General features: G+C 40.2%; 1 protein-coding gene across 1 annotated transcript; it reads right to left on the reverse strand.

Annotated features, from left to right (window-relative positions):
- Window position 1: 1 nt before the first annotated feature.
- Window positions 2-19,772, reverse strand: LOC130702475 (transcription factor GATA-4-like; the record flags this gene model as incomplete). The annotated part of the gene is made up of 5 exons (XM_059495757.1): window positions 19,038-19,772; window positions 15,035-16,225; window positions 13,268-13,419; window positions 10,298-10,423; window positions 2-343 (listed from the first exon to the last, which is right to left on the reverse strand). Coding segments are annotated over exons 1-5 (2,136 nt in total), but the record flags the coding sequence as incomplete, so codon positions are not given.
- Window positions 19,773-20,156: the final 384 nt, after the last annotated feature.

Genomic DNA, 20,156 nt, shown 5'->3' on the forward strand with positions numbered 1-20,156 from the left:
GGTTCATGTGAGGATGATGATGAGCCGGGTGATGCATCTGACCGTTGCCGGCGTAGACGGCGTAGTGCGACATGGCCGACGAAGCTCCGGCGGCCGAAGCGACGGCTGCCGCAGCGGCGAAACTCGGGAATCCGGCGGCGGCGGCAGCTGCGGCCGCTGCGGCTGCTTTGTCCAGCGCGCTACCAGCTCCCATGGACATCACATCCTGGAAACTGCCCAAATGGCATCCAGCTGAAGCCGAAGCTGATGACGAGATGGATCCCTTCTTCTTCTTGGATTTGGACGACAGCTTTCGGTTACGAGTCTGGATTCCTTCTTTCTTCATCGTCAACGGCCGGTTCACCTGTTTTTTTTTTTTTTTTTCCATTTCAAAAAGGATATAAAAATGCATTTAGTTTTTGAATTTTGAATACAATATGCAAATTTATCGAACGATTGGCGTCCAGCAATGAAAACGAATGTTTAATTGCAAGAGAATGCCTTTATCTCTATGGTCAACATTGTTACATAATAATAGTTGGAGTGCCAATTGAAAAAAAAAAAAAAAAAAAAATTAAGTTGTCATAAAAACTAAATTCTTCAATTCCAAAAAAAAAATAAAAAATAAAAAATAAAGTAAGCAAAGTATAAAAAGTGGTTAAATTCCACAATGTCAGAAGCGCCATTCCAAAACGTAGTGGCGCGTGAAAAGATGGCGTGACCTTATTTCGAACCAAAAAAAAAAAAAAAAAAAAAAAAATCTGTGGCAACTCGAAATTCAGATAATTCTAAAAAAAAAAAAAAAAATTCAAAGGAAAACTCCAACGGTTCTCTGCTGGAATGTCCGTTCCCAAAAGAATGAAAGAGAGAAGAAAAAAAAAAAAAATGAAATCAAAATCAAAATGAAATCGTTCGTGAAAAACAAAACAAAGCTGCGCACGAAAATAAAGATGAATGCGATCTTTTGAAAGAAGATGAAGAAGAATAAAAAACGAAAAAAAAAAAAAAAAAATCAATTAATCGTTTGTATCTATCGGCTCTTTTGTTCTCTTGCGGCGGGCGTCGGCCGCGTTGGCGACCGAGCCGCTAAAGCGGCGTGACTGTCGTTCAACAGTTACTAACCCCAACAACACGAGCGGACGCGAAAACAAAAAAAAAAAAAAAAATGAAATGCGATGGAGAAAAAATTTCGAAAAAAAAAAAAAATTAAATAAAAGGCTTGGCCCACCCTTTGAGACAAACAAACAATGATAATAAAAAAATCTTAATAAAGAAAGAAAAAAAAAATGGATTTTTTCCTGTTTTTTTTTTTTGGGGAGAGAAGGGAAAAAAAAATAAATAAATGGGAAGGGCTTTTTTAGAACTGGAAAAATCACACGACTGGAACTTGTCAACCGAACGGTGGACAAACCGACTGCCAACTGCTATCGCAGACAACAACAAAAAAAAAAAAAAAAAAAAAAAAATACATCAAAACGAAAGAAGGAAAGATAAGAAAAAAAAAAAAATACCCCAAACAACGAAAAAAAAAAAAAAAAGAAAAAAGAAGAATAGAAAAACACAAATTTTTGCTTGGCGTTTTGTGTGTGTGTGTGTGTGTGTGTGTGTGTGTGTGTGTGCAGGATAGACACTATGCGTCAGTTCTCTGGCACACACACACCGCATTCAAAAGGCCTTAATTGGTCCAACCGAGCGTTAACAAGGTCAACCAATACGTGTAAATACTAACAAAAGGGCCAAGCAAAACGTGTTTTTTTTTTAAACCTGCGATGTTGTTCTTTTTTTTATTTTTTTTTCTTCAAAAAAGTCCGCTTGTGTTTGGGGGGGGGGGGGGGGGGGGGGGGGGGGTGTTTTGTGTGTGTGTGTGTGTGTGTAAATTTAAATAGAATTAAATCCATAGTCTAGAAGGAATAAGAGGGTGAGGTAAGAAAGTTGAAAAAAAAGAAAAGAAAAGGAAATTGGAATGAGAGGCAATTTGAATTGCCGCCGTCTGACGATGTCTGCAGCATTCAAAAAAAAAAATAAAATAAAATAAAAACGACGAGCAAAGAAGAGGACGGTAGACATTCGTGGTCTACATGCTTTTGTGTCGCCCAAAGTAATTACCACCTTGTTTGGCCGCCATTTTCACGGTATTTCTGTCGACTGCTCGACTCGGGTTCCCCCCCCCCCCTCCTTCACAATCATCGCCTTTCGAAAAAGATGATTGGAAAATGGGAACCAATTGGTACACCACTCAAGTATAAAGCGACAAGTCGATACGGTTGTGCATCGCGTGTATTGATAAAGAGGAAATGCACGTCACGAAGCCGATCATTGCCACAAACTGATTGTTTAATTTCTTTCTTTAAGATCTCATTTTGCAATGGTACCCGATTATCGGGGCCAATACTTAAAGCAGAGCCGGGTGGTCCCGCGTGAGTGTGGCTTTGTCCTGTGTGTGACACTCAAGATTTTCTTTCCCAACACGACCTCCAAGCCAAGTTCATTCGCTTTTATCCTTTTCGATTATTTTTTTTTCAATTGTTTCTTTTTTTTTTTTTTGAACCGTGAAACATCGGCTGAATAATTAAGCAAACCCACCTCACACAAAACAGCAAAGGGCAGTGGCTTCGTGACGTTGAAACGAGGCGTGGCCCCCCACACGGCGGCGTGCCAGTGACCGCGCATGCGCGCGATATTTGAACTGTTTGGCATGACAGACGTACAGTATCGTATAGAAAACGTAAGACTTTTCTATTTCTAATTCATATATAACTGCATTACATTATCCGCATCCGAAAGCTCGAATTTACACACGCGGGGCTTCCCTTTGTTATCGAGAAATCAATCGCTTAAGACTTGGCACAGCGAATGTATCGGAATGGATTTTGTTAAAAACAGATACACACATATCGGTATGATAGGCCCATCTGTATTCACTGGGCCATTGCATTTGTTTAAATTCAATCACGTCTGGCTTATACTTTGTACGTCTCGATAGGGAAATATGGGCCGTCGCAACTGATCAGCAAAGGGGAAAACAAAAACAAAAACAAAAAAAGCAGAAAGCTTTTCGATCTGATTTTTACATAGAACGCGGGGGTTTTCAAGACGATGTACTACACACGTACAGTATGTATTAAAAAAAACAAAAACATGGAAGAGAATCAATAAACAATCGATTATTATTGCCGTGGCACCATTTCGGGATACAGTTGCACCTCTCCTATTTTCTTTTTTCTTATTTCTTTTGAAATATTTATCTTTCACATTTTGTCTGATTTCGCCCTTCTGTTTTTTTCCCTGTACCGTCTGCAAGCAAAAGTCTAGAACAGCCAGTAGTGCCGACCTCCCGTCGTTCAAACTAATGGAAATATACCCCGAGCTCAGCAGCAGGAGCCACTGACCGCGGCCATAACCCCAACACACACACACACACACACACACACACACACACACACACACACCAAACGAAAAGAGACTTAACGTGGCTCGACTAGCAAAAGGGCCTGTGTGTTATCCCACCGAAAACAAAAAAATAAAAGGGAAAACTGAAATTCAGCAGTCATCCGGATTAATCGGCAGTATGTTGGGATATTTTAAACGTGTGTAGTCGCGCCAGTTGGAGGGGAAAAAAAAAAAAAAGAAGAATCATCATAAATCAAACGAGCGGGAAAGTGGGTAACGAGGGAAACAAAAAAAAAATATATATATATACACCACTAAAAAATAATAAATAAATATCAAGAAGAGCGTGACTCGACCCGTGACCCGAACGGATATAAATACATCGCTAAACTATTTCATTTTTGTTTTTGTTTTTACCCCCGTCGTCTTATTCATTTGGGATGATTACGATAAAAAAATGTAAAAAAAAAAAACAAAAAAAACAAAAAAAAAAAAACAAAGAAGAAGAAGAGAAATGATTCTATTAGAATAAGTTGTTGATTTTTTAAATCAAATGCGCAAGAAAACGATGCGAAATCATTTGAATAAGGACAGAGTTGGGTTTCGACTTGTACGGACCCTCTTGTTTAGAGATGTGTTTAAAGGAATAAGGATGTATGGCTTGGGGTTTTGGACCGTTGCCGACAGTGTGCGTGTTTCTTGTTTCAATCACGCAGGAGAGCAAACGTGAGTGGAATGTTTGGGCTTTTGCACCGGGAGATCTAAGGTCTATATACAAAGAAGAAAACAAAAACAAAACAAAAACCCAAATGTGGGTGTCAACGCCTTTGGAGACAAGACCCGCGCCTTGTTACCATTTTCAAATCAAGTTGTGACCACAACTGATGGCCATTTTTTTTTTTCAACGACAAACTCCTCGGTTTTCAATCGTCAAGCTTTTTTGATGTCTTTGGAATGATGTTCTTCTTTTTAAGGTAAAACCCAAAGATTTTTGTTTTGAATTTTGAGCGCCAAAGTTCTTTTTTGATTGGATTTTTTTTTGGTTTTCTCAAATAGGTGTTAACGCTTCACAGAAATAGTATAGACAAGGTGTGGGTAATTTCCAGAGGCGCCTAGCTGAACTCTATATTCACCGTATAAATCAAATAATCTTTTTTTTTTTTTTTTTCTAAGAAAAAAATAATAATAAAAGAAGAAACCCAACGGGGTTCACCATCCTCAAGATCAAAGAAAAAAAAAAATGAAAACATTTTTTTTTTTTTATTTGAGCACGCGCGCCTCACGGCTGATCTACAAGAAGAGCAAACCTCCACTCCACTGCTGGACATCTTAAAAAAAAAAAAATTCAGAGTTACGTTGAATTTTTCTTTCGTAATAAAACCAAAAACCAAAAATGAAATAACTTGTTGTTTGCCGCTGTTGGCTATAGACGAAAAGTGTTGGCGACTCATTCCTTTAATTTTTTTTTTATATGTATATTTAAAAAAAGAAAAAAAAAAAAAAAAAAAAAAAAAGAATAAAAAATTTCTTTTGACTTGATTTGGGGTCTTCGAGTACCCCCGGACCGTGGGCGCTCGCAACCTGCTGCGCCCGCTAATTGGATGGCGCTTGACCCCCCTCTTTCTTTTTTTTTTTTTTTTTTTTTGCTTTTCTTAGAGATCCATTCGGGTCCTCCAAGAAAAAAAATATATATATATAAATATATAAAAAATATAGAAGAGCTGAGAAGGAGCGCGCGCGCGCTGGTCGTAATCACATTGTGATGCCGTTTAAAAAAGCGTTGCAATATAAAAATGAAAAACAAGGCGAGAACGATGATGTAATGAAGCTCACCAACTTCCGAATCATCACGCACATCTGTGAGGCGTTGAGCTGCTTCACACACACTAAAACGTAAGTCCTCTTTTTTTTTTTTTTTTTTTAATAAAATTTAGAAGAAGAAGAAGAAGTCTGGAAGAAAATGAGAATGGTCCGTTTAAAATTCCCATCGAAATGTGATGGACATGACCACTTGAAAAAAAAAAAAAATGAAAGAATTCCCAGGGACGTGCGCTTGTGCGCGCTAATTATCGCCGCTGTGTGTTCTTCAACTAAAAACATTAGGCCCAGAGATTTGAAAATATGGGCCATCTCCACAAATTCTTTGATGAATATGAGGACATGTTTTCCCTTTCTCCATCGTCTATATGTGGTTATAAGCAAGAGTGACATGCCAAGAGAAAGAAGGGGGAGGAGGGGGGGGGGCTACCGAAAGAAAAGAATGTTCTTTAATATGCAGCCCTTTTTTTTAAGGATTGAATGAAGAAGGCAAAAAGAGAGAGGTCACAAGGTCTCCAGACGAAAAAGAAACTGTCGCGGCTGTCTGAATTTTTATTTTGGTCTTGTTTCCTACATATCCGTCTAGGTTCCGTATTAAGACCAAGACGGAATGGCGACATCCTAATGCTGTTGTGCATATCCACACACACACACACACACACACACACACACAAGGCCTAAAACCGAAAAAAAAAAAAAAAAAAAAAAACCTCTACCAAAAAAAAATAGAAAGATCTGATGTCTATAAAAAGAAAGCAAGGAGGAAAAGAAGAAGAAAACAACCATCAATTTCTTAATGTCTATTTCGAAAAAAAAAAAAAAAAAAAACGATTTTAATGCGCTCTCTGCTAATGATGAGGGCGCCAGGCAGTTTTTTTTTTTTTTTTTTTTTTTTTACCTCCACTGTTTCTATATTTTTGTTACATTTATTTATATTATATAGCTGACTAAATATGCGGTATATACACATGTATATACAGAAAAGAAAAAAATAAAATAAAGAGGGAAGAAGGAAAAAAAAAAAAAAAAAAAAAGGGGCGGCTCGGCGCCGGCGCAGCTGAAGCATGAATTGACATTTCTGCCTGTAGCAGCAGCAGCAGCTCACGAAAATGACGCTTCATAAAAATAGGTAGTTGAAAGAGAAATAAGAAAGGTAAAAAAAAAAAAAAAAAAAAAAAAAAAAATAGATGGAAGTCAGACATTGCTGTTTTAAATAATAATAAAATATTATATATTGTATGTATGTTTCAAAGCAAGAGGAAAAAAAAAAAAAAAATCAAGGAACCAGCAGCAAGGCGCCTTGTTTTCTTATATATATGAGGGGCACGGGGGCTTGTACGCACCGGGGTCAAAGTATCAACTGGCGCCAATCCACTTCAGCCACTTTTTTTTTTTTTTTTTCTTTTAAGACCCCCCCTTCTCATTTGTATGTACGCATATATACCTCCCACTCAGAGAGACACAATGTACAATATAAAATGTTAAGAAAGAACGATGAAGTAGAAGAAGAGTGGATGGAAGCAGAAGACTCAGGTGAGTGGTCCTAATTTTCAATGTTTTCTTTTCTGTTCACTACATGTTGTCTCTTTCTCCATGGTTCAAACCTCTTCCTCTCTTTTTCAAAACTGTGCACACCTTCAGCAAGAGAAAACTCTTGATTTGGATGCTCTTATATGATTTTTTACTTGTCCGCATCTATCTCGACATTCCAATGGGATTAGTTTCGGAAGAAGGAAGAGCTTTTTCACATTGTCCTCAACAACAACAAAAAAAAATAAATAAATAAAGAAGAGAATAGAAAGAAATTTTTTTTTTTTAAACTTCAAGTAGAAAACAGGTCCCTTAGTTTTTTTTTTCCCCCTTTTAACGATTGTTTGTTTTTGTCTGGCGATTAGCAACTGTCGATGGCGGATTAATCCGGCAGTGTGTGCACCTATATCGTCCCTACATAGACTTCCATTGTTCTTTTTTTTTTTTTTCTGATTTAAAGAAATGCAGCACGATAGAAGTAGACACTTAGTCGCGAGAGAGTAAACTAAAAAAATATATATATACTGTATATATATTTAAAGAAGTAAAAACCCTCCAATTTTCTAAGCATTAAGAGAAGCCGGAAACCGGATGCTGATCGCTATCTCCTTAGTAATACCGTATAGACTTCGAGAAAGAGCCAGAGAGCTCGCATAATAACATTTCATTTCATTTCATTTTTTTTTTTTGTTTTTTGAAATTTTATTTCAAGAATTCACAACGGTCACGTCACGACGTTCACCGTTCTGATTGGCTGCGTCTGTTTCTTTTTTTTTTTTTTTAAGGGACCTTCTTTTACTTCGTCTACGTTATCCCCCCCCCCCCCCCCCAACGGCCACGACAACAAATTGTCACCGGCATTTTTTTTTTTTCTCCCCATACAACAGATCGAGTTATGGAATTTCCTGCATTTTCGCATTACTCGTCTTACTCTTATTATTATTATTATTTTTTTTTTTTTAAATTCCGTCTTATATACATCGCCTCGTTTGCATGACCCCGAAAGGAACGGCACCTATTGTCCCAGGCGAATAGCTGAATTACACGGTTATGTAGCAGGAGGCTATACAACAACAACAACAAAAAAATCGAGATTAATACAACTATTTTTTTTTTTTTTTTCGTAATTTAAAGAAGGAAGAAAAAAAAAAAAATGGAGAAACATTCCGACCCATTGGAATGCGTCGCGTCATTTTGATTGTGCGCGCGCGCGCGCGCTCTCTTTTCTCCATTTTTTTTTTTAAACTCCTTTTTGCTGTTGGTTGTTGTATTTTTTTTTTTTTTTTTTTTTTATGTTGGTGTGCCCGTCTAATCTGAACGCATCTTGTCGTACACACACACACAGTGTAGTGCGCGAGCAGCACAAGAAATCTGCCTATCAAGCGCAGTTCTATTATAAATCACGTCCATACAAGATATTACGAAGCGAATAATAATAAATCAGAACAGAGGCGCTTGTGCGCAGATAGCTCTAGCGCACCTCTACTTGACTCCTGGCTCCGTTTGAGTAGACACGTATGAAAAAAAAAAAAAAAAAAAAAGAAAGAAAAATCCTCAGGAGGTCCTTTCTTTTTTTTTTTTTTTTTTTTTTTCTTTCTATCCATTTTTTTTTTTTTTTTTTCGCCGGAATAAATCAGACCCACACGGCGGCTACGGCGGCGGCGATTCACGCAGCTTTCCCGATTAAGAATGTATAAGAAGAGAAGACGATAGAACCGACCTCCGGTATCTGTTTTATACGTGTGTGTGTGTGTGTGTGTGTGTGTGTGTATGTGTAGGATGAAAATGCAACTTTGTTTTTTTGTTTTTTTTTTCGGTTTTAAAAGAAATGTTTTGTCGGGTTTTAAGAGTTTGACAAGGGAATCCAGTTCGCGGGCCCCCGTGCAGTTTGAAACTTCAATTCCTTTTTTGTTTTTTTTATCATAACGATTTAGACAAGAGGGAAGTTTTTTTTTTTTTTTTTTTTTTGTTTTAAATACGCAGGCTCACGATTTCGAGTTCCACTTGATTTCATTTTCATCGAATAGTTTGCTTGTAGAACGACCGTAACGTTATAGACGTAGGCCGCAAAACAACATACCGAAGCATCGACTTGAAACATTCGCTATGTCATCTGCCGTCTCTCTCGCAAAACAACAGCTGCTGTGACCCCCTGTTTTTCCGTTCTTGAAAATCGGTTATTTTGATTTCCTCTTTTTATTTCTATCCGATCAAAACAGATCCCTAACAAAAAAAGAAAAAAAAAAAAAAAAACGGGCCAAAATTCCCATCCAATTTAGGCCCGTTTTTTTTTTTTTTTATTTCGGAAGCTCGACCTACCAAAAATAACCGGGTTCAACAGTAAAAATGAAAGGAAAATGAGTTGAACCGAGAAATTGGTCGCATAGACCAATTTCAAAAGAGGTATAGGCCACTGTCGAGAGGGTTCATCCTCTATACACGTCTCCAAGCCTATATCTAAGCAGCTACACACACACACACACAATAAAGTGAATCCGGCGCGAGCGCGTAAAGCGCCAGAGCACTTGAAAAATTGTTGTGTACATACACGAACAAATACAAGGGCCCAAGAAGAAAAAAAAAAAAACAAACAAAAAAAACTATACAATGTAAAACTATCAATATAAAGAACCTCCCATCTCTTGTTATATAGTCAGGCTTTTTGATTGGCCTCTCCATTGACCAGGTCAAAACAGATCTACGATGCTACTCCTCCTTTTTCATCACAATTCCAGTAGCAATTGAATAGCAAAAGAAGAAAAAAGAAAAAGGGACGGTTTGTTGTGTGTACATATCTATGCGGATTGTCACCCAATGTTCGAGTGCGTGTATAGGTATCGCCTTTACAGCCTATCTGACTGAGACTTCTCTATAGCACACCACTATTATTCATGCTTCTAAATAGTAACTACTATAGAAGAAGAAGGAAATTTAAAAAAAAAAAAAAAAAAAAGCAGATTGAAAGAATAAATCCGCAGGGTTTGGCCCCTTTCTTTTTTCAATTGCATTTTTTTTTTTTTCTTCCTTTTTATCGGTTTGAATGGATGAGTTGAATGTTTCACAAGCTCGTCGATACACTGACAAAGCCATTGGACAAATACCAGACGAAATTGTATAGCAATTAAATCGACCACAATGCGACGTTTGAAAGAGAGGGGGTGAACCCCCCCCCTCCCCCCCCTATTCGATCTCTTATCGAAAATGAGATAAGGACTGTCTTACAAGTTGGACGGCTTTGTGTGTGTGTCCAATTCACTACGTATACGCACTCCGGCCCTTCGTATGCACGTTAAAACTATCAAATAATCGAATGAAATAAAAAAATGTTGGCAGATTTTGTTGTTGTTGTTGTTGTTGTTGTTGGGGGGAGCTGTGTAGATATACTGTAACCATCATGTGCGTTACTTGTAATCTAGCCCGCCATCTCTAATGCGCATTAACGGTATCCATTGAATAGGGAAATTGTTGTGCTTAGAAACACATTCCCCAGTACAGCAACGAATGAATTAAAAAAAGAAAAAGGAGAGAGAGAGAGAGAGAGAGAGAGAGATAGAGATGTGATAATTGATAAGCGACTCACGTTGTGAAGTTTGTAGTAGAGTCCGCAGGCGTTGCAGACCGGCTCGCCGTTGTGGTTGCGCCGCCACAGCGTCGTCATGGTCGTCTTGCAGTTGGCGCACGTCGTGCCCGCCCTTCTTGCCGCCGACTGTACATAATCAAAATGCAAAGAAGACAATCATTTAGAAAATGTAAGTCGAGAATGTTGTAAAAATTACGAATCGATAACGACGATGGATCAAGTGGCTCGTTGAATTAAAGAAATAAACATTTTTTTTTATGCGTGTCTGGAATTTAGCCCAACAGCTCACGGTCGTTATCGATTCGAAAGCAAATTAGAATAGCCCAGGAAAGCAGTTTTTTTAAGTAATTAAATAACAGTGAACCGGTTAAAATCGATGTCAATGTCGATATCCAACTCGCAACGTTTGACTTCCGCAAGTAGGAACGCACTTCAAAACTCTTTTTTCATTCAATTCCGATTGCTAGAGAAAATGATGTAGGCCTTCTGTGGTAGCCTACGTGTGTGTTCCAGCATTTGCTCTTATATATCAATTGCCCCGAAAACAAAAGCAGTGAGAGATATACATATGCTAATCTAAAAACGAATAGAAAATCGAATGCAAGTCTAAACATTTCTTTTGTTTTGAAAAGCTCGCAGGTAGGGGGGCCCGCTCTTTCGATCGAAGCCGTCGGCAAAGAAAGCTTAACGCAAAATCCCTGACAACCCCTTATACATAAAAAAAAAAAAAAAAAAAAAAAAAAAATTCCCCTTTGCTTTCCTATCTGTATATATATATATATATATATATTTTATTATTAACACCCATCGCTTTTTCGTGTCGATCTCTGCTGTGTTTCACTGCATTTTGAGTAGATGTGTCTTTTTTTTTTTTTTATTTCGAAACCTTTTCTTTTGCTCCTCTCTGTAGGAAGAAACCAAAAAAAACCAGACCACAGGGTCTACTGGAACATTGTCTTGTAGAGATGGGGGGTCGACAGAAGCGCCACCCACCTCGAATGAGAAAACTATCTCTTATTATTATTATTATTATTTTTTTTTTTTTTAAGTTTTCTTTTTACACAAGACACAACTGGAAATGGCCACAGCTGACTAGGCCTTCGAGTGGCAAAAACCTCCCACAAATTTCACTTGCCCCCTCTTAGAAAAAAAAAAAAAAAAGGTGTACAGACACTACATATGCTAAATAGGAAAGAATATATATAAATATATATATATGTTATACACACGGTAGGCAGGTAGTGACTTTGGACGGACGGGTTGAAGCTACTGCCCGGATTTGGATATCTATGTCGCCTCCGCATTTATTTAGGCCCCCCCCCCTCCCTTCCCCCTTTTTCTTCAAAACAAAACACAAAAAATTGTGGGGGGGGGGGGGAGTTGGTGGAATATATGTACCTGGGTGGATCGTTAACGTCACTTGACCCTTGACCCCGCGTAAAGCCTCCCCGCTGAAACGTAAGCTATGTAAGCAAAACGGCCTAATACAATTTGACACAAAACAGTCCCACTTTTTCTTTTTCTTTTTTTTTTTCATTCCTCCACCTTTATTCCACACTTCCAGACACTTGGGTTCGACCTTCGCTATATCCAAATTTTTTTTTTTTTTTTTTTTTTAGAAGGGTATGGGTTCTCAAACGAGTTTCAAATGAAAACAAATGATTACGTATCCCCCCCCCCTCCCCTTCGATTTTTTTTTTTCCGGGTTGTCATGTTTGTTTTGTTTTGCATGTTTCGTTGAATTTATTATTTTTCCCCAACTAACATTATTTCGGAAAAATAATTTTTTTCTAACTAAAAAAAAAAAACAAGGCTTTCTTGAACTGGCCACGCACATGTTGGGCGTTTGTCGCAGGTTTTTTTTTTTTTCAAGTATTCGGTTGGTCGTCATCGATCTGCGACACACACACACACATACAAACAAAAAAAAAACAAAAAAACATGGCAACACACTCCCGTTTTTTTTTTTTTTCTTTACGCCACAAGGCCATCACGCATTTTGATTTTGACAGTTGGAACAGATGGCTCCATACATATGTGTGTCCTTTTTCTTTTTCCTCAATTTGTTTTTTTTTTTTTGGGGGGGGGGGGGTGGACAGAAAGAGCCTATTGGACAGCAATGGCCACCCGAGGTAGGTGAAACAAAACACAAATTTTGTGGCCTTTCTTCTCTAATGGATTTCAAATGAATTTTTCTTTTATTTTTCGCTGCATTGACGACTCTATTGGTCACACATCAGCATCTTTTCGTTTACATTTTTAAGTGTCCCGTTTTGCAATCCCCTCCGAATTTTCCTTCTCGTTTCACGTCAGTTTCGGGGCAACGGCAGTTTACTGTCGTTGAAATTGCGGCAACAACCCAACAAGAGAGAGAAACAAAACACGAATGGCTGCGTAGAACGAAACGACGTTGCCAAAAGAACGAGACGTTTTTTTTTTTTTCTTTTGAAGGTAGAAATTGAACAGGAGAGAGGGGGGGGGGGATTGAGGTCCCTGGTTGCCTTGTCACGGCGGATGTGCTTATCGGGTCGAAACGATCGCCCGACAAACAAAAAAAAAAAAAAAAGGACCGGGCTATCCCTGCAGCTTTCCATTCGTCTGCTCATTCTGTTCTTTATTCTTTATTCATTCCGTTTTCTTTTCGTTTTGTTTTTTTTTTTTCTTCCCAGCTGTTTTCTTCCGTCTCTAACGCAGACAGGTTTTATTTATTATTTTTTTTTTTTTTACTTCTGTGTGTGTGTTAGCCATCATTTGCATACGTTTTTGATTCGAAAAGATGTTTAGAATTGATTTTGGCTGAATAGTTCTCACTCTGCGTGTCCTACAGCCGTCGGAATTGAATGAAACCGAGTTGTTGGACATTGCGTTGTCGTTGTACAGCGTTGCCATCGCAAGAGTTAGGCAGGAAGAAGGAAATCGCAGTTTGAAATAGCAAGTGAAGTGAGAATAAATAATTGGAATTCGACTTACACTTACCAGTCTGCGCTTGGGCTTGATGAGCGGCCGGTTCTGCCCGTTCATCTTGTAGTAAAGTCCACAAGCGTTGCACAAGTAGTGACCAGTGCCGTCCCGCCGCCATAGAGGAGTCGACGTTGCTCCACAGTTGACGCACTCGCGGCCCTCTTTTGTTTTTATGTTGTTGTTTTTTTTTCGGATTTCCATGAGCACACAAAAATAAGAAAGACCGTATTTTTTAGAAAATAAATAAATATATAAATCTACACAAAAAAAAAAAAATGACATAAGAACGAGGAACATGAAACCGCTTTCAAATGATGGCGCGGACGCCAGCAATAAAAATATAGGAGAGTTTGAATATTAAAGACAAGAGACACAGAAAGTGCGACCAAGACCACACACGCACGCTACTCCAAAAAAAAAAAAAGGAAAGAAACAGCCCGTGCATTGAAAGAGAATAAAAAAAAAAGGCGAAGGTTGCCATCGAGAGGTCAAAAGGGCTCGCAATCAGCGGGTTTTTAAAAGGGTGCACGGTAAGAGTTCACGATCGCGGGGTTAAAAGGGCGCGTCGTTCGACTCGCGTGCCATTTTTTGTTTTAATTTCATATTGCTTCTTTCTGTCAACACGCATCCCTGTTTTGTTTTTGAAAACAACGAGCAAATGCATTGCTGAGAAACTGTTGTGTTCGAACGCAATTTAGGTTCGCTTCTTCGTTTAAAACAAACGATTTAGATCAATGGCCAAAATATACGAAAGCTTTGGCCTATTCGATGATAGAAATGAAAGCGTTCAAGGAGAAAAGAAAATGCGAGAACAGAGAGGGAAGTGATAACAGTACACGGAATAGCAAAGAGATAGCCGGAAATGTTCGTGCGGGAGATGCGGATGATTTGCTTTTCCCCTAGTTCTTTTTCTCTGTCTGTGTGTGTGTGTCTGTGTGTGTGTTATTTTATAGGACGTTGAAGGGCAAGAAAGTAAGAAACCCTTCGTCGTAATCGCTCTTTTCATTGTGCATGATATTACACAATGTAATGCGCAATAGCTTGAAACAAAAACAGACGTGGGCGTTCGGCTTGATCGAATTGAGGGCGCGAGCCAAACTTCCCCCACACCGGAACTTGAGCCAAACGCTTCAGGAGATATTGACATGTGAAAATCAAAAGAAAATACAAGGCGCGCGTGTGTTTGTGTGTGTGTGTGTGTTAGCTAAAGCAATCCATCTGGGAAGTAGCGATGGATGGGACTTCCCCGGAAGAAATAGAGGCCAAGAGAAGTATACATTCAATGGTTACCCTCTATATATTGAGGCCTATAACGTTTTGATGCGTTTAGTTGGCGCAATGAAAACGCTTCGATTGCACAAGAGAGAGAGAGAGAGAGAGAGAGAGAGAGAGAGGAGTTAAGGAGAAGGGCAGGAAAATGTTAGGCCATTAGGCTACACACCGAACCACCACCAGGAATAAATATTATTTTTGATAAAAAAAAAAAAAAAAAAAAAAAAAAAAAGAAAGGCCTATATGTAAATAAGCAGCCGGAGTGTTCCAAAAAAAAAAAAAAAAAAAAAAAAAAAAATTAAAGCAAACCAGAGCCCAGAGAATATTATTTTGCGGAAATGTTAATATAGGCCTATCTTTCAAAAAGCTTTAAATTGATGTGCTATAGTCATCAAGGTGAGTGAAATTAGTTAGCCCGGGAGGAGAGAAGTTAATAAGAATTTTAAAACGGCCATTTTTTTTTTTTTTTTTTTTTTTTCTTTTCCGTTTAACGTTTTTTTTTACCGGCGGATGAACGCGTTTTGGTCCGCGGACGGGCCGACTGATGGTGGTGGTGGTGGTGGAGCGATTTGGCGCTGAACACGGAGCCGGCCTGTTGATGGTGCGCATGCGAATGATGATGGACGGCCGAATGGAATCCGGCGGCGCCGTAAGCGGCGACGGCAGCGGCCGAGTAGTCGGCCGCCGTTGGCGTCGATCCGCCGTAAGAATAGGAGCTAGAGCCGGCGGACGTCTGCTGCTGGCCGCCGCCGCCGCTGGCTTGGTGCGGAGTCAGCGGCGGTGGTAAACTACTGTAGGCCGAAGAGGTGGGTAGGGCGGGTGTGGAACAAGAGGAAGAGGAGGCGGACGAAGTGGACGAAGCTGGGGAGGCGGACGCCGGAATGGCGAATACGTTTCCGTTACTATTGACCGGACTGTGGCTACCTTCGCGGGGCTTCCCGGCGACGGAGCAGGCCGGAAAGGAAGATCCGGCGGCGAATCCGGCGGCGGCGAACATCAAGCCCGAGACGCTGCTGGCGTTGGCGCTGCCTCCGCTTCCGTGCTGGCCAGCCGAAGCGTTCGACTTGTGATTCTCGCCGTTGGCCGCGCTCGAACTGTTGAAGCCGCCCATCATTTTCAAGTCACTCGGCGAGGAGAAACAGGAAAACGAGCTGGACAGTGAGGATTTGTTGTCGACCGGGCTGGACGATCCGCCGGCCAAGTCCATGGCCACAGCCGCCGACAGGTTATTTCGCTGTTGTTGTTGCTGTTGTTGTTGTTGCTGTTGTTGCTGCTGCTGCTGCTGTTGCTGGAAATCTTGGTTGGCGGCGGCTGTGGCGGCGGCTGCGGCGGCTGCGGCAGCGGCGGCGGCCGATTCGGTGGCCGCATCTTCGGGCGGAGTCGGCGGGAAGGTCAGCAAATGTGGACTAGAGTGCGGATGGGCGGCTTTGCCGCTAGACGACGAGGACGAGGATCCGCCGCCGGTGGCGGACGCCTGCTGTTGGGCGGCCTGAGCGGCCACAGCGCTGGCGGCGAACGGAGACCAGGCCGATGGATGGTGGGCCGGATGGTGATGGTGATGGTGGGCGTGCGGATGATGAGGTGCCATCATCGACTTGGCGTCGGCCTGCGTCGGGTGTGGCGTGAGCCACGGCAGGGTCGGCACGGGCACGCCAAAGTGTGGCCGGCACATCTGGCTGCTCGACATCCGGGCCGCTGAATTGTTTAATGTTATAATATGTATCAGTTATAAAATGTTTTCTTTTTTTTTTTTTTTTTTTTTTTTAATTTTTTAATATGCATACGAAGACATAAGAACAACAAATTGGAAAAAGAAAAAAAACAAAACACGTTTCTTAAAATGATTATCTAATCGTTCAGCAATGAACGCCAAACGGTTTAAGATTATGACCATCTACGACTTCGTAAATGGATACGCAGTCAACTGGAAATGGTGGACATCATCGTGTAACGTCATTTAAGATAACGTTTCATCCCCCAGATTGTTTTTTTTTTTTTTTTTTTTTTTCTTGTACGGGTTTGTAGAGAATAGGAGGTCGGCGATTTTTAGGACGAAAAAATACGATCCGTTTTTTTCCATGCCATCGTGAGGCCGGAAATGGAACCTCCCGCCTTCGGAAATGAAGTTTGATTTCCTCTTCTTCCTTTTTCGCTGTGTACGTATTACAGGCGCTCCCTACTTCTTGTGTTGCCGTCTAAACTATGAACACCTCTATTCAGACAGCTCAAAAAAAAAAATAAAATAAATAATAAACAAATAAATAAAACCTTCGATTTTTGTTCCGCACTCCAACGCCGGGCCTTATACATATATATTATGTCACATACACACAAAGTCACAATGAAGGACAATCTACCCTTCTATCCTGGGAAAAAAATAAAAAATAAAAAATAAATACGAGAGAGAGTCTTATATACTCTCACACCCTGTCTTCTACCCTTCGCTAGTGAAACGTTTGTCGTGACACTGACGGCGGGCCAACGGACGACGACGACGCCGCCGGAACCAACAGGCGCCCGCATTTCCCTCGCGCTGCTCTCAATTTCTCTTTTTCTACTTTTTTGGTTTTTTTTTTTTTTTTGGCTTTTCCCTCTTCATCTCTACGTCTGTTTGCCTTATATATTTATACATATACATACAACATTCGTTTTGTGTGCGTGTGTGTGTCTCACAAGAAACAAAACAAAACAGCCGGGTGGAAGTAAAAAAACAAAAAAAAAAAATGTAAGGAACATGTTCTTTTTTCTTGCCCCCCCCCCCCACCTCCTTTGTTTGTTGAGACGACGCCTTGGCGACCGTCTGGACGGCGCAGTTATGGCATGATGATTTGTATCACGAATTGATGAATTGTCTGAACACCATTGGGCGACATTCGATTATTCGTCATCGTTAACCGGATCGACTGTTACACGATCGACACCAGGTCCCATTGCACACACACACACACACGCACACGCGTTCACCTAGCGATTATTATTTATTTTATTTTATTTTATTTTTTTTTTTTAATTTCAAACGCCCTATTGTCTTACGTGTATGTATTGGACGATAAACGGGTTCTGATCAGGTTTGGCTTGTTTGATATGTATTTATTTCTTTTCGCTCTCCAGTCTTATCTACGTCATTTCTTTGCTTTTTGCCCTTCCTAAATTGATGTGTCTGAGCATTTCGAAATGTTCAAGGCTACATTGCCAAATAGTTTAGTGGTCACACAAAAAATGTATCGTAAAAAAGTCGGCCAAATGAAATTCCAATATCAATTTTTTTTTTTTTCAAAATGTTATTATTATTTTTTTTTTTTTTTTTTTTGCTATACAGAATGTTCGGCTTTTAACCTGTATGTATATGTAGGCCTTTAGAGAACTACAACCGGACCCTATACAAGCCTATTTCTTTTTTTTTTTTTTCCTCACTCAAGAGGATTGCTCTTCGCTCTCCCATGTCAACAACAGAGCGCGGCGGTGAACAGAGAATTTTTTTTTTTTTTATAATGTTTTTATAGGCTAGATGAGACGCAAGAAAGGACAGACCAGCCGCCGGCGGCTGCATAGACGGAATTGCTCTCGTCCGCCATCGTAATATATATATATATTTCTTCCTTTTTTTTTAAAAAAAAAAAAAAAAAAAAAAAAACAAAACAAAAACACTTATATGACATCGTTCTACCTTCGACTCTTCTATCCTAACATTTTACTTTTTTCTTTCAAAATATTTATATGTCCGTTAATTTCTTATACAGTTTCGTTGTATAACTATCGTCTCGTTGTTGGTCGAGTTTCTTTCCCTATATTAAAACTTCTGGTTAATCATCCGCGATGGCTTATATATATATATATATATATAGCCTATATATATAGGCTATATAGTCATAGTATACTGACGATGGGACCTGGAGTCAAAGAGTATGGACACGGTGCCACGGTTTTTATGAGTGCGTGATCCAGCGTTCGTCGCTGCTTTAAAAGCCGGCGGACATCGCCACAACAGTCCGGTTATATAATTCTAGTTTTTTTTTTTCTTTTCATTTTTGTTTGTCCTCCTCCTTTTGTTTGTTTTTTTTCGTTGAATGTCGAACGGCACGCAACATCTATATAGACGCCTTAAATAATAGCTGTTGGAAAAAAAAAATCTATTTCATTTCTTTTATGCCATTCACTAATGAAAAAAAAAACGAATGGGGTGAGACCATAAGGGTAGACTATAAACCAACTAGTCTAATTCCCAACGATAGTCTTCCCCAAATCCTTAAGGGATAAAAAAAAAAAAAAAGGGAATTATAAAAGGCAAGTGTCATGACTCCCCTAATCTGTTATTTAAAAAAAAAATAATAAAAATAATAATAATAATATGGTCTACATTTCAATATGTAACCCATAATAATGAGATAGGGTGGGACTAGCTCACGGGCTCATCAATCACGTCAAGACATCGATCATTGGATGGGCACAAAGAAAAAAAAAACTCAAATGATTCGAACGATATCGAGAGAAATGGTAATTCAAGTACCGTGAGAAGCGGCAGCGGCCGTGTTGTAAGCCGAATGCATCTGAGCGGCGTGATGATGGACTTGCTGGTAATATTGCTGGCGTGCGCGCTGCTGCGGCGAGCCGCTGTTAGCACTGGAGGACGCGGCGGATCCGGTTGAATCCAAAGCGACAGGGAAAAACATATCCTGCACTTCCTGCTCCTGTTGCTGTTGCTGCTGTTGCAGGCTACCGCCGACGGACAAGCCGCCGTTGCCGTTGGATCCGGCTTCCTGTTGCTGTTGGTGTCGCGACTGCGAAGCCGCTAGTTCGTACCACGAACGCTGATCGACCGCGTTCATCTCCATGGCGGACGACGAACTCAGACGAACGATTCAAAAAATTGGCAAACAATTTAAAATATATATATATTTCTGTATATATATCACTACGATGAATCGCGGAGTCACTAAGATCAAGTCACTCGATTTCGAGGAAAAAACAGTTCACACGCAAAAGCACACACACACACACGCGCGCGCAAAAAAAAACAAAACAAACAAAACAAATACTTTGAAACAATTGCTGTCAATTGAAAACGATTTGGCAGCCGTGAGTGCTGCTTAAGATCTGAAGATGCAATGAGTCTAAGCGATATAGTAACGAGATTGAGATAGGAGTGCGGCTGCTGTTGAATTGTACTGGGGATCTGAGAGAGAGAGACGGGCGAGTGTGTATATACTATAAGAGAGCTCCGTAGAGTGGGTTCCTCGGCTGTCGGAAGCGATGGCCGAACTGATGAGACCAGCTCGGATCAGCCTCCATCGGACCAAGTCGGCCTCCATGCCACAGCCATGGTCGGCTCGGCTCCCATTGGCTCCAGCCCTGACCACCAGGCGGGTCTGGTTCCAGTTACCAGCCAACCCAACTATCCCCCACCGGCTCCCAATCAGTCTCTAAGCCCCGCCCATCCGCTTCGCTTGCAGCCAATCCTAGAAGCCACACGTCCCTTTTTTTTTTTCTTTTCTTTTCTTTTTTTTTCTTTTCTTTCTTTCTTTCTTTCTTTCTTCTTCTTCTTCTATTCTCGTGATACACAAGAGGGACCCATCATGTTACTTTTTTTTTTCCCTTTCGTTTGCCTTTCGTTCTTCTTCCAGAGCGG

The sequence above is a fragment of the Daphnia carinata genome, chromosome 6 (assembly GCF_022539665.2).
Source record: "Daphnia carinata strain CSIRO-1 chromosome 6, CSIRO_AGI_Dcar_HiC_V3, whole genome shotgun sequence".
Taxonomy (NCBI): Eukaryota; Metazoa; Arthropoda; class Branchiopoda; order Diplostraca; family Daphniidae; genus Daphnia; species Daphnia carinata.